The 15,068-nt window shown below is 42.2% G+C and overlaps 1 protein-coding gene across 1 annotated transcript in view; it reads left to right on the top strand.

The window, feature by feature from the left end:
* LOC111148534 (arginase 2) overlaps nucleotides 1-15,068 on the top strand; it is a 29,227-nt gene that overhangs the window by 12,015 nt on the left and 2,144 nt on the right. The window contains exons 3-7 of the mRNA XM_022505168.1: nucleotides 8,643-8,820; nucleotides 11,722-11,881; nucleotides 12,791-12,885; nucleotides 13,101-13,205; nucleotides 14,270-14,406. Of these exons, the coding sequence (XP_022360876.1) occupies nucleotides 8,643-8,820; nucleotides 11,722-11,881; nucleotides 12,791-12,885; nucleotides 13,101-13,205; nucleotides 14,270-14,406 (675 nt within the window). The remainder of the gene's footprint in view (nucleotides 1-8,642; nucleotides 8,821-11,721; nucleotides 11,882-12,790; nucleotides 12,886-13,100; nucleotides 13,206-14,269; nucleotides 14,407-15,068) is intronic.

The following is a 15,068-nucleotide window of genomic DNA, read 5'->3' on the forward strand; positions in this document are numbered from 1 at the left end:
ACCAGGCTGCTGGGGTGCCACTAGCTAACGGTCCATTTGCAAAAGCCTGAGCTGGTTCGCCACGGTCTAGAGGAGCTTCGAGGGTTGACTTGAGTTTGGTCCAGAGGGCATACATTACTCAGCTTATCTTCAGACAGTGACACTCTCTTCTCCTTAGGAAAGAAGGACCAATGTAGCCAGATAACCAAGTAGCAAGAAAACTATAAATGGTGTTGCAAGTCATCTCCATTACATGTCTTGAACTGAATTTTCAAGTCCTGTATTTAGAATTTTTTACTCAAGGATCCCATTCCTACAAAGGCATCTATGGACACCATGTTTGTATCATTTGATTTTTGAGGTGAACTCTGGTGCATGCCAGATGGACGTGTCTGACATGAAGCCTAGAAGCCCGGGGTCACCCTTCCTCCTCAAGCCACTCTCCCTGCCCTGGTCTTCCTCAGCTGGCTCCTCACCGCCTCAGACAATTGGGTGAGGAAGAAGATGTTGAGAGCCCTGGTTAAAGCAGTCCTCTCAGAGACCCAGAAGTGAATCAGAAAAAATAGGTGTTATCTTCGTGATGGGATTTCTTTCCCCGATACACTCAGCTTATTTTGGAACCAGAGACTAAGAAGCAAAGAGCGGATTTTGAGAGGCCTCTGGGACTCCTGATTCTGGGGGTTGTACAGCCCCTGCAGTCAGTGCACTTACTAAAATGCAGACATCTGCATTTTCTTAGTGGTAATCAAACGACTTTGCCTTAAGTAACAGCCTCTTCAAAGGTTATTACCCACATCACATTTTAGAGATAAGCGAGAAATTCTTATTTCAAATGGCCTGAAGTAACTCTGGCCTTCTTCCCTTTTAGACCTCTGGTAACCTCGCAACTTTGTGTTCAATAAGCTGGTTTTGTAGGTACAGTTTTGAGGTTCTAAGGATTAGCAGTTACATTCCCTTATAATACCAGGAATTCCCTTTGGGGCTAAGTCTGTCCTGTATGATATTTGAGTCTGTAATTTTTAAAAAGCCATTAATATTTGTATCCTCCCAGCTCCAAGTGAGATCTGCGTCTTTTTCTTTCTTCAAGTTTCACTGACTTGTTCTTCCCGACAATTCATAATAAACATGCCATCCTATTCAGTGACAGTTTATTTTATTTTTCTTTAAAGATTTTATTTGTTTATTTGACAGAGATCACAAGTAGGCAGAGAGGCAGGCAGAGGTGGTGGGGGAGGGGAGCAGGCTCCCCGCTGAGCAGAGAGCCTGATGCAGGGCTGGATCCCAGCACCCTGGGATCATGACCTGAGCCAAAGGCAGAAGCTTTAACTCACTGAGCCACCCAGGTGCTACCCTTTGGGGACAGTTTAAAAAAAACTGCACACTACTCGGTTCCTAGCTTTTCTTGAAATCTGTTATTCTGCTAGTGGGCTCCCTGTGGTGTGGCAGACTCTTCTGTGTGTCAGCCTCTTCCTGAGGCCATTTCTCTTACCTTGCTGGGAGCCTTGGAAGCAGTTAGAGCTCCCTGTGAGTGGAAGTCAGAGCAGGAGACAGAATGGGGCCCCTATAGGGGCTGCTGACTCAGAACACTGTCTCATGCGAGTCTCTAGTGAGAGGGTGATTCAGGCTTGTCCTACACAGTTGGAGCTATTCACTTGGCTGAATTTCCTCCTCTCCACTGAGTGGATGTTGACAGCAGCTGAGGCTGTGAGGATTGGCTGCTCTCTGTGAAACATCTAGAACGGTGTGGTGGATGGAGACCATTTTGTTCCTTTCCTATCATTGGCTTCCTTCAGGGATTCCCCATAGATTGGGGCCCTGGAACAGAAGTGCTGTCCCCAGATACTGCTAAGGTCAGGGAGGGCTGTTTTGATTTCTTCCCCACCAGTGGGTTGCATCATTCTGCTGATGTACGTGTGTCCTCACTCCTCTCTGATGGAGCCTGGAGGGGTTTATCAAGGCCAAAGGTGACATTCCGTGGATTTTTATTACCCTCACTGCAGAGAGAAGCAGCAAGGCTGTGCCAGTGTCTGCAGAGCTGTCCTTTCCCCACTGCAAGTAAACATGAGAGCCCTCTCAGGTTGGTTCAAATCAGTTTGTCAGGAGAGCTTCTTTGAAGTCTTAAGTTGTCCTACCATTGTCCTACAATGCCTTCTGGGAAGAAAGAGCGGCAGGGCAACGTCGTCTCATCCGATCTAGACTTGCCGATGAATTGACCTGAACCACAAAGTCCAACAAGGGGACAGCTCCTTCAAACATGACAGATAGACACTCTTCCCATATTGTAATATCTGCTCTTCTCACTAGGACTCTAAGATTCTTTAGAAATCAGTGAGACCATTTCTTGGGCCTTCCTAACTGAAAGAAATCGCCACCGCATTCTGATAAAAGTAATAGCTTCATTATTACTGTTCACCCTGTTCTTACAAAACATGAACCTCCCGTCAGCCTCCCTACTCCTCAAAAATGCTGCCCTATGGGTTACAATGCCTGTTCTCTTCAGCCTCATTTGCATTACTCCCATAGGCAAACTTCTCATTTCTATTAAGTCACTCAACCCTTTCCAACAGGGAAAGGGTTGAGTGACTTCTTTCAGAACCTTGTTAATTCTTTAGAAACCAATCCTGGGCTCTTCTCCACTGGTCCTTTGGTGCTACGACGGTTTTGGTAAAGGAGGCATTGGAGGAGAAAGGTCCTAAGAGGCTTTATCGGGATGGCCTAGTATGTTCACCAACTCAGCTCTGTAATGAACTAGAATAGTTAGGATTGCCAAGAGTTAGAATCCGCAACATAGGCTTTAGTACTGTGAGTTCTTAATCACTTAAAGGTTATGGCAGGAGATATTAAAAGTAGAGATTGTGGCAGAGATGGCTAGCTGTCTGCCAAAACCCATTCTCTTCTGGACAGAAGTTAGACCTGCCTTTGTTGACTGGTGCCATGTGAGCAGGTACGATGAGCCACTTTTAGGCCAGAGCCTTTAAAAGTAGACGAGCCTTCTTTCTTCCTCTCCTGCTGCCTTGGCCCCAGGGAGACCCAACCTTAGCCACAGATGGCAAAGCTCTCATGATGGCAGAGCCACAAGCCAGAAGGAGCCTGATCTCTGAATCACTGCATGGAGGAAAGCCTCCTGCTGACCTAGAATGCCCACCCCCCCACCCCGGGATGTTAAATGAACAAGAAACCGGTTTACTGGGTCTGAGCCATTGTTGTGGGGGAAGATTAGTTACAGCAGCTAAGCATACTCCAACACCTTATTTAAAAATAGTTATGAATTGTGTTTATGTACAAAGGTCTATAAAGCTAGAGTAGTCAAGCCTGGGACGTGGGGTGGGGACTTTTACGATTAGATACTTCCTTATTGATTTTATAAAAATTTTCTTCCAGTAAGGAAAGAGAACAACAAAAATAGCAAAACAATGCTAGTATAAACTTTACTTGATGGGGGAGTCATTCTTTGACCCCCACCCCACCCCCAATCCTCTCTGAATTTCTTTAAGTCATTTAACACTCATTGTCCTTAGTCCTTACCTGGAACTTTTTTTTTTTTTTTTTTTGAAAATAAAGAGCAGAATTGGGAGTCCTATAGGGTGGACACTCAGGCCGGGTTTCAAGATATTAATCCTTTCAGGGGGTCTGGTCCTCAGTTTTGTAGACCCAGGAAGAAAAGGGTTTTTGTTTAAATTTTATTATTGAAGTATAGTTGACATACAAGAGTAATTTCAAGTACACAACATAGTGACTGGACAAGTCTGTAGATCCACAGTGCTCACCATAAGGGGTCAGCACCTGTCCCCAAACAATGTTAGTACAATATTACTGAGTATACAGGACTTATTTTATAAATGAAAGTTTGTACCTCTTAATCCCCTTCACCTACATTGCCCATCCCTCTACCCTTCTCCCTCTGGCAACAGTATTTGAGTCTGTTTCTGGTTTTGTTTTTTAGATTTCACATTTAAGTGAAATCATATGGTATCTTTCTGTCTGACTTATTTCATTTGGCATAATGCCCTTCAGGTCTATCCATGTTGTTGCAAATGGCAAGATTTCATTCTTTTTATGGCTGAGTATTTTAAAGATTTTATTTATTTGACAGACAGAGATCACAAGCAGGCAGAAAGGCAGGCAGAGAGAGAGGAGGAAGCAGGCTCCCTGCTGAGCAAAGAGCCCAATGTGGGACTCCATCCCAGGACCCTGAGATCATGACCCGAGCCAAAGGCAGAGGCTTTAACCCACTGAGCCACCCAGGTGCCCTGGCTGAGTATTTTATATATGTGTGTGTATAATTGTAAAAATGCTGCAATGAACAGAGGAGGGCATTTACCTCTTTTAATAAGTTAGGAACAGAAATCTTTATGTGCAGAGCTTATCAGGCTTTCTAACCCAGAGACTCACGCTAACTGTGATGTGTATACCAAAATGCCCATTCATAATTACAGTGAGCAGCAGCCCTTCCGACATCCACTGTTAGGAGGCCCTCTTGCTGGTATGAGGGCAACAGGGAGTCTAAGTGGATAATCAGAGGGAGGTTGTTTGGAGAGTAAGGAATGAGAGCAAATGGAGTTGGATAATCTTAGAAGAATCCATTATCTAGGCTGTGAAGTAAACTGCTGATCCACTTCACAGAGTTACACGATTAATGACCCAAATCCTTTTATGAAATTTGGTCTCTCTTCCTTGAAGAGCATTATCTTAGACTGTCAAATTCTCTTTAGGGTCTTTTATAGGCTTTTTGCAGCTTTCTTCTTTAATAGTGAGCTGAGTACTATATTCTCTCTCAGTTATTGGAGTCTACATCCTAGATTCCATGCCTGGACTTGTTTGTTCCCCCAAGTTCTGTCACTTATCCACTGGGTTGATTCCTAGGTATTTCTTATTGATCATGTGAAGATTAAATGAATTAGTCATCAACAACTAGTTAATATTAATTGGATAATAAAGTTTCTCTATTTATATGCTTAATATTATAAAACACCACGCATGCCCTGATGTCTTATACCTACTAAGAACCTAAATGCTTGATGTGGCTCAAGGGGGTACACAGATAAGCATGGACAGGGAAGGAGAAACTGACATTCAGAATCTGTCCAGCCCAAGATTATTGCCCATAGCAAGACCTGATAAAGATTATTTGACAGCACAAGCAGCGGGAGCAGGAGATGAAGAGTAGGTTCTCCGCAGAGCAGGGAGCCTGATGTGGGGGCTTGATCTCAGGACCCTGGGATCATGACCTGAGCTGAAGGCAGAGCCTTCACTGACTGAACCACCCAGGTGCCTCTGTACTGAGATCTTCTTTTTCTTTAAGATTTTATTTATTTATTTGACAGAGAGAGAGAGAGATCACAAGTAAGCAGAGAGGCAGGCAGAGGGGGAGGGGGAAGCAGGCTCCCCGCTGAGCAGAGAGCCCGACTCGGGGCTCGATCCCAGGACCCTGAGATCATGACCTGAGCAGAACGAAGGCAGAGGCTTAACCCACTGAGCCACACAGGTGCCCCTGTACTGAGATCTTATAAAGTACATATCCCTTATAGTTTTTTATCATTTCAAAGGATTTTTATTGATGTTTTATTTGGTCATACTTTTTTCTCTTGGATCCCAGTGACTTTGGACTGTTATCATAGTATTCTCCTACCTTCAATATTTTCTCTTTCAGTTTTCCAGATCTCTGGGCATTTTCAGGATTATATATATATATATATATATATATATATATTTTTTTTAAAGATTTTATTTGTTTATTTGACAGAGAGAGAGATCACAAGTAGACAGAGAGGCAGGCAGAGAGAGAGAGAGAGGGAAGCAGGCTCCCTGCTGAGCAGAGAGCCCGATGCGGGACTCGATCCCAGGACCCTGAGATCATGACCTGAGCTGAAGGCAGCGGCTTAACCCACTGAGCCACCCAGGCGCCCTCAGGATTATATTTTAAAATGCAATAACTGGGGTGCCAGGGTGGCTCAGTTGGTTAAGCAGGTCCCTTTGGCTCAGGTCATGACCCCAGGGTTCTGGGATCAAGTCCTGCCTTGGGCTCCTTGCTCAGCAGGAAGGCTGCTTCTCCCTCTAACTGCCATCCCCCTTGCTTGTGTGCACTCTGACAAATAAAATCTTTTTTTAATTTTTAAAGATTTTTACTTATTTATTTGACACAGAGAGAGAGACGGTGAGAGAGGGAATATAAACAAGAGGGAGAGAGGGGATATACACAGAGGGAGTGGGAGAAGGAAAAGCAGGTTTCCTGCTGAGCAGGGAACCTGATGCGGGGCTCGATCCCAGGACCCTGGAATCATGACCTGAGCCAAAGGCAGATACTTAGCAACTGAGCCCCCCAGGCACTCCAATAAATAAAATCTTTAAGAAAAAAAAAAAAATGCAGGGGCGCCTGGGTGGCTCAGTGGGTTAAGCCTCTGCCTTCAGCTCAGGTCATGATCTCAGGGTCCTGGGGTCCGGCTCTCTGCTCGGTGGGGAGCCTGCTTCCCCTTGCCCCCGCCTGCCACTCTGCCTACTTGAGATCTGTCAAATAAATAAATAAAAATCTTTAAAAAAAATTATCAGAAATCCTAAACCCTTAAAAAAGAAATGCAATGACCAAAAGATACATAGAGTTCTGCAGCTGTAGCTGCTTCTTAATTTTGGGAATAGAATAAGGTTTTCCGTTTTGCTTCTGGTATTCTTTTTAGTGGTGATTCATTGGATGGCCTTTTGTTACAAATCATTGCTTCTCGAATTTTTACATTCTCTTGGTTGTTTAGCTTTGAACTGAGTATGGATTCAAGAGGTAAAGCTCAAGGGGTACCTGGGTGGCACAGTTACTAGTTCAGTTGTCTGACTCTTGGCTTCAGCTCAGGTCGGGATCTCCTAGTTGTGGGATGGTGCCCTGTGCCTGGCTCCACGTACAGTGGATAGCGTGCTTGGGACTCTCCACCTCTCTGACCCTGTGTGTGCGGATTCTCTCTCTCACATTAAGTACTTTAGGGGGAAAAAAGGTATAAAGCTCAAAACTGTAGTTTAAATTCAAGATGGGTCCATGCTCCTCTTAATCCAGATTTTTTTTTAAAAGATTTTATTTCAGAGAGAGAACATGTGCGAGCGCAAGTTGGGGGAACGGTAGGAGAGGGAGAAGCAGACTTCCCACTGAGTAGGGAGCCTGATGGAGGGCTTGATCCCAGGACCCTGAGATCATGACCTGAGCCAAAGGCAGACACTTAACTACTAAGCCACGCAGGCACCTATGATCTTAATCTAGTATTAAATCTCTGCCTGTGGGGCGCCTGGGTGGCTCAGTGAGTCTTGGGCAGGACATTGCTGTCCCGCATGTGTGTATTCACCATCTCTGGCTTCTCTGTGGGCACCGCCTCCTAACTGGCTCTGCACAGGTGCTTTGGAGCGAGTGCTGCTGCCACTGCTGCCATGTCAGCTACTTGGAGGATGTGGCCAGCAGGTGGTCTACGTGTATGCCACAGTAGGTGAACCTGCGGGAGGTTCACTGCTGCTTCAGCATTCTGGTATCTTGTTGGTTTTTCCAAAAAGGTCTCACTTGTTCTATACAGGGAGGAATCAAGAGGGATTCTTTGGGAAACAAACTGTAGTCAATACACATTTTAGGGGCAGATAATTTGGGTCCTGCTTCTGCCACTTAGCAGCTATGTAATTTGGGGACTTTATTTCCTTATCTATAGAATGGCATGCTTTAGTTGCCAATAGGACTGTTGTGAGTTTAAATAATTTATGTCAAACGGGGCGCCTGGGTGGCTCAGTTAATTGGGTGTCCAACTCTTGGTTTTGGCTGAGGTCATGATCTCAGGGTTGTGAGATCTGGCCCCACGTCTGGCTCTGCGTGCTTAGTGCAGAGTCTGCTTGAGATTCTGTTTCCCTTTCTCCTCCCTTTTCTAAGGTAAGTAAGTAAATAAATAAATCATTTAAAAAATCAATTAAAAAAAAGGAAGCATTTACATCAAGCAATTAAAACACTGCCTAGGATCTTTGTAAGTAACAAATGTTTGGCATTTCTCTTTTAGGATGCTTTAGATCCTCAGACTGTCCTTTCATAAAAAAAAAAAAAAAAAAAAAAAGTTTATGGGTGCCTGGGTGGCTCAGTAGGTTGGATGACTGCCTTCAGCTTGGGTCGTGATCCCAGAGTACTGGGATTGAGTCCCACATTGGGGGGACTCAATCCCCTGTTTAGCGGGGAGTCTGCTTCTTCCTCTGACCCTCTCCCCTCTCATGCTCTCTCTCTCAAATAAATAAATCTTAAAAAAAAAAAAGTTTATAACATGAAAATTTCTATGTATTTTTTATCTAAATTAATAGTACTTAATTTACTGTAAATCCTATGGTTCCTTTTGGTATGTTACTTGTACTCTGTAACTCTGGGATATCTAAGGTCTAATTGCTACCAATTTTGTGACTGTTGGGTTAAACCAGTGGATGTTTCTGGACTTCACTTTCCAAATCCAAGCTTCTTTGTCTGTAAAATGGCATTCCTAATGGGATCTACCCCCACAGGATTGCTGAGAGAATGAGACCATCCTGCCAGTCACATGACATTTTGAATTTTACTGTGGCAAAATGAGTATGACATGTACTTTGTCACAAGTTCTGTTTTGTGGCCCAGGCCAGTAAGAGTTGGAATAACATACAATTAATCTTATCATTCCCCCATGTGTTTCCAGGCTGCCGCCTAAAAGATTTTGGAGATTTGAATTTTACTCCAGTCCCTAAAGATGATCTCTACAACAACCTGATAGTGAATCCTCGCTCAGTGGGCCTTGCCAACCAGGAACTGGCTGAGGTGGTTAGTAGAGCCGTGTCAAGTGGCTACAGCTGTGTCACTGTGGGAGGAGACCACAGGTAAGCTGGGATGCAGGGGTGGTGGGGGAGCTGGATTGTATGGTGCTTTGGGCTAATCAGTTAGCCTGTCTTGTTTCCCCACTTAAGAGGACAGTACCCTTCAGAACTTTTATGACATGATGTGCTTAATAGCATTTTAATAGCTAAGATCCTGAGCTGCTGGAGGCACCTGTGGTTTTCATTGTTAAGACACAATGGATATGATAGTATGATGACAAGCTCAGAGGCAGACTAAGCAAAGTTTTTAGACATGGTATGTTCCTATTTCATTTTGTGCTTATCTCTTGTAAAATTTTCCTAGGAAGAAAGGTCTTATGACCTTCATTTGGCCATTTGGGAGAATTAGAAGGATCCATCAGTAGTCTGAATTTGTGAGGTATTTGTGTGCGTGTGTGTGTTAAAGCATTTCTGCTAACCTGTTATAGATTTCCCACTTGCCATGTGACTATGTTCTCTATCTTCACCGTGTGGACCCGGAGGTGACTAATAGGTCCTTCTCTTAGTGAGTCAGCATGTACTTTATTGAACACTGCTTGGTGTGTTCTCAAGCAATGCTAGGGATTGTGGAAACTGTGACCTAGTAGGACTAGATGAAATAAATACACATGGGATGAAAAAATATACTGAATTCTACAGAATTTTAGAGAAGGGAGAGATCATTCTGGGCCAGAGGAGTCCTATTTGAACTAAGTAATAAAGGTTTTTGGTAGAAAGAAAAACAGCATTCAAATACTAGGATTGCTGACTGGGCACTTCATATATATTCTCATTTACCCCTCATATTGCCATGAGGCAGATGCAGTTTTACCTGATTTACTGCTAGGAACACTGAGGGACAGAGGTCAGATAACTCAACTTCTAGAACCAGGAAGTAGCAGGGTGGGATTCAAATTCAGTGTGACCTCTGAAGGCAATTAATTAACTTTTCTCTTGAGAGCCAATCCAGTAACTTCCCCTGTGGTACACAGAGAGCTTTTTTTTTTTTCCCCCTTAACAGAGGTTGAAATCTGTTACAATTTTAAGTGCAGGTAGATTTCCTCATTAGGAATAAAATTTTAGGTAGAGTAAGAGCAGTCCCCATTATTTACAGCGATCAAATTAAATCAGCTAGAGGGTGGATATTCCTCTTAGCTCAGGGTTCGCTCTCACTTGTATTGACCTTCTAATGATTGTCTGATTATCATAGTCTTTGGCTTTTCTTTTGTCTATAGCTATCTATTGCAGCCCTGTCACTATTCCTTATTCCCTGTTCAGTGCTCAAACCTAGGTCATCTGAAGATTCTAGAAGGAAGGGATGAGTATATAGACTGAACAGCTACTGAACATTTTAAAGGAAGGTGGCATCATTAGGTCACCCTGCTCCTTTTACATGGTATAAAGTATTCCCTTAGACATCAGACTAACTGACTTAAATAAGACAAATTATCGCCTTCTTCTAGAAAAAAGGAAACTGTCTAGTAAAACTAGATGATTTGTCCTAAATCACTGAAATTTCCCAGAAATTTCCCTGTCTGGAAAAAACCCGATTCTGACTTAATCCACTACTTTTCACACTAGACTGTGCTATCCTTCATGGAGGGCCCTACATGGAGCATGGAGCTTAAAATGCTGTCTCATGCCATACTAAGGAGAGCTGTAGTTAGTTCCTTAGATGCTTAAGTTGCATCTCCCATCTATGTCAAATTCTTCAGTTACTGGGAAGCTGGGCAGCTTTCCAAACAGGATTTCATCAGCTATATTCCTATAACTGGGACAGGACAGTTGGCCAATGTACACAGAGTCCAAGGACAAGGAGAGGCAAAAAAATAAACATGGATATTTGAATGCCATGCTAATATATAGAAGATAACATGCAAGTAAACATTTATTCAGTCATCTAAATGAGGTCTTTAATTGGGTTCCCGTTACTTTAAGGTCTTTATGTGATACTTCCTAAAAGGAAAAGTCAAAATTATTACTTGCTAAAAAACTATAATGCAAATTCTTATCCTTAAAAAGTGAATGATTCTTTGAAAATAATTAGATCTCCCTGGTCTTAAGAAGTATTAAGTATTTGTGAGTTCTTACATGTAGGACACATCATTTAACTGGATTCTTTTTAAAAAATACTATATGTTTACTTTATGTTATATATTTTGAATATGAACTGAATATATAAATATAATAGGCATTTATATATTATATATAAAGTTCATAGGATACTGCCTTATTATAGCAATATAGAAATTTATCTGAGTTCAGGACTGTGTAACATAATTTTCTTTCTTAAGGTAAGGCACAAATAGTAAAAAATTCCTCTGTGATTGTGATTGTGATTTAAAAAAAAACAGTTTTTGAGATAGAATAATTTAGAGGAAAGAAGGGAAAAAAAATCTTTGATCTTACAGGCATTTTGTTCATGGCTTATCGTATTAGTTATTTTGCTAATAAAAGAATAACAAGAGAATTCACAGGTAAAATGGGGGATATACATGCTAACTAATCATATACTCAGAAAATTTTTTCTAATTATACACATATACACATGTGTGGATGTATATGTATGTATTTTTTCTTTCATTTAACTGGATTTCATTCACTGAACAATACTGAGGTCCTTTTCTGGGCCAGGGCTAATGAATGAAATTTTAGGGATTTGGGGGGGGAATACTGACATCTGTCAAACTAGAAGGGTAACCAGTCAACAAGCTTTGAATCTTTGGAACCTTCTCTTTCTCCCTCATTCAAGGTTAATCTTTGGGAACTATAGGCCTGGAGACTTTTGGTCATCCAAATCCAGCCTTAGTCTGGGGCCCTGACTTTGCCCTGAGGACAAAGTGTGAGCTGCACTGACTGAGGATATTTGTTATTAGTGATGTTTGCCAAACAGAGGGCCTCAATTACTGTGTTTGTTCCTTGTAGCCTGGCAATCGGTACCATTAGTGGCCACGCCCGGCACTGCCCAGATCTTTGTGTGATCTGGGTTGATGCCCACGCTGACATCAATACACCCCTCACCACTTCATCTGGAAATCTCCATGGACAGCCAGTTTCATTTCTTCTCAGAGAACTACAGGACAAGGTCAGTGGGCTGAAATGAAAAGGCTAAATGGCTTTGCAGGGGTTATGCTGGGGCTTTGAGAACTAGTTTGGTAAGATTTCTATGAAGGATGGGCTGAGGGTGGTGGTAGAAATGTTTAGTATACCTTCATTTGTTCATCAAACATTATTATGGGCTAAGCAGTCTAGTCGATGCTAGGGATATAAAGACTACTAGGACAAGGTCCCCTGCTCTGGGGGGAGGGTGTGTGTGTGCGTGTGTGTCAGTCATAATTTGCAAGAAAGGAAAGTGGCAATGGGTAGTAACTCTAGTGACTGATACACCCTCTGCAGGAGGACTTCTTGGTTAGAGGCTCCCAGGCCTGCCTCACTCTCAGACCCATTGGTCTAGAGGAAAGTAAAAACCATGATTATCTCTAGGTAATGTTTTCCTAGGTTGGTCAGAAGACATGGGAGTCCATGTTAAGCATAGACTAGAATCTGTATATTCTTCCCCTCAGTGAGGGACCAAGTTAAACCAGAATAGTACAAAAGTTATTCATTAGGCAGAATTTGTGTTTTGGCTGTAGACAAATTAAGATGGCAACCAGATTGTGTTTCAAGAACCAATCTGTAAACAATTCAGTAATGTACAAAGGGGTGGAAAAGGGCTAATCAGCAGTATTCCTGCTATTTAGGTAAGTTAATGAGAAACTGTGGCCACCTTAGGAGAAATTTTTTTTTTATTCTGAGAAATCTGTTCTTTAGCTGCCTTCTGAATCATTTCTACTTTTGTAAGTTCTCTTTCCCAGATCAGGTGAGTCTGGTGTTGCTTTAAGCATGTCCTGTAGGTAGGAGGAGAAAGCAGATGGCATATATTGGGAAACACACGGTGATTATCCTGGTGAGACCAAGAATCCTTGATGAGTCCTGTCCATTCCTCTTTTGACAGATACCACAACTCCCAGGATTTTCCTGGATCAAACCTTGTATCTCTTCCCCAAGTATTGTGTATATTGGTCTAAGAGATGTGGACCCTCCTGAACAGTAAGTTGATACACTGGGGTTAAGCTTTGGGTCTATCCCAGCCATTTATGTTTTTGACAGGGTGTTCCTTGCCTTAATCTCTTAGAGGTCACTAACAGGACAGACACCCCCCCCACCCCAACATACTTGATTAAAAATGTTCTTTAAGGACTCCTGTGCTTGCTTTGGCAGCACATATACTAAACTAAGGACTCCTTCCTTTATCTCTCACACAGTTTTATTTTAAAGAATTATGATATCCAGTATTTTTCCATGAGAGACATAGATCGACTTGGTATTCAGAAGGTCATGGAACAGACATTTGATCTGCTAATTGGCAAGTAAGTAACTTACAATGGATGTCTACTTACAAAGGGAAAAGTCCCGAAGGAAATAGGGCAGACTCCCAGTGAGCAGCACACTTTAGCCTAGCTCTTAAGGACAGCAGCGTTTCTTTTAAAATAAAAGCAAAATATGTACACACAGAAAACACTCAAATAATTTGGAAAGGGAGATTATGAAACACAGGTCCTATTCTTCCTCTGGGGTTGAGATGGGGTTTTTTTGAAGTCACTGGCCACCTCCTCTGTGTCTCATGAATTTCTCTTTAGCTCCATTTTTAATGCCCATCTTTTGAGACGGGAAGCATTCACAACTGCCCTCTTCTTCCTAAGCTCACTGTTGATTCATCTGAAAGTTTTATATTGAGCAAATCTTGGTAATATAGAAAGATGGCAGATAAATGCCAATCAAAGGCTAGTTTTTTAAAAAATTTTTAATGAATGTATAATGTATTATTAGCCCCAGGGGTATAGGTCTGTGAATTGTCAAAGGCTAGTTTTAAGATGTTCTCAGTGCTAAGACTTTATGTTCAAGTGATTAATGTAATTGCTACCTAGTAGTATGTCATTTCTTAAGCTGTAAGAAATTTAGTTATCTACAATGTAAGTGTCAGTTGCTAGTTTCTACTTTAGGATACCTGTGCTAAACTGAAGCTAAAACTGGGAGATAAGATTGCAGTCACCAAATCAATTCCATTCAGCTGTCGTTACACGGAGAGAGTAAGAACAACTGTAACCTAGGTCAGTCTAATGTGAGTCAGACTCTGTCAGAGCCCAGTCTCATGGGGAAGTGAAGAACTGTTAATGCGAAAGGCTCTAATGCCTAGGTTAAGTCAGAAATACAAACTGGAGTCAGTCCAAGGCACAAAGAACAAATGGCAAAATTATGAGGTGGTGTGTAGGAAGCAAATATGGTAATACATAGTAACTTCCAAGAGTAGAAAACCTAGAAATGTGTATTAGCAAAATATCAGGACTAACAGCAGCAAAATCAAGGAGTTGCAACTGTAGAAAGGATCAATGTCCAAGCACACCCAAATGACTGTTCTTATCTTCCCCTCAAGAAGACAAAGGCCAATCCATCTGAGTTTTGATATTGATGCCTTTGACCCTACCCTGGCTCCAGCCACAGGAACCCCTGTTGTTGGAGGACTGACCTACCGAGAAGGCATGTACATTACTGAGGAAATACACAATACAGGTAAGAAGGGATCAACCTGCTAACTGTGTGAGTAAATACGCTGATGCCTTTTGCATTCTGGAGGGCTTCTTCTACTATTTCAAATCATTACAGATACTGTTTTTGTTTAAACTTCTTTAAAAACATCATGGTCAGGCTAATAAAGGATAGTCATTTGAAGGCATGTATGGACCTGGCTCATATCAAAATATAAGAAGTACTAAATAAAAAATTGTCTACTTAAATACTTATTAAATACAAGAATAACTTGCCAAACTTGATGTAGTTCTTTGCATCTGAACTGTCTAAAGGCAGACTCAGATTAAAAGGCAAGGCCAAGAGGCTTACCCTAACATTAAAATAAGTTAGTTCCCTTGGGAGTTGAGAATGGGCAGTTAAATCTTCTCTTAAAGATATTTCAAAGCTGGACAGTATCTCGGGTCCGTTCATAAAGGTTATGTCTTATACCAGAGCTTTGATAGGAGCTTTAATGTTTGATAGGAGGTTTTTTTTTTTTTTTTAAGATTTTATTTATTTATTTCACAGAGAGAGAGAGAGAGAGTAGCAAGCAGAGAGATGAGGAAGCAGGCAGACAGAGAGGGAAGCAGGCTCCCTGCTGAGCAGAGAGCCAGATGTGGGGCTTGATCCCAGGACCCTGAGATCATGACCCGAGCCGAAGGCAG

This window comes from Enhydra lutris, unplaced genomic scaffold (assembly GCF_002288905.1).
Source record: "Enhydra lutris kenyoni isolate GAN:26980312 unplaced genomic scaffold, ASM228890v2 scaffoldscaffold20, whole genome shotgun sequence".
NCBI lineage: Eukaryota > Metazoa > Chordata > Mammalia > Carnivora > Mustelidae > Enhydra > Enhydra lutris.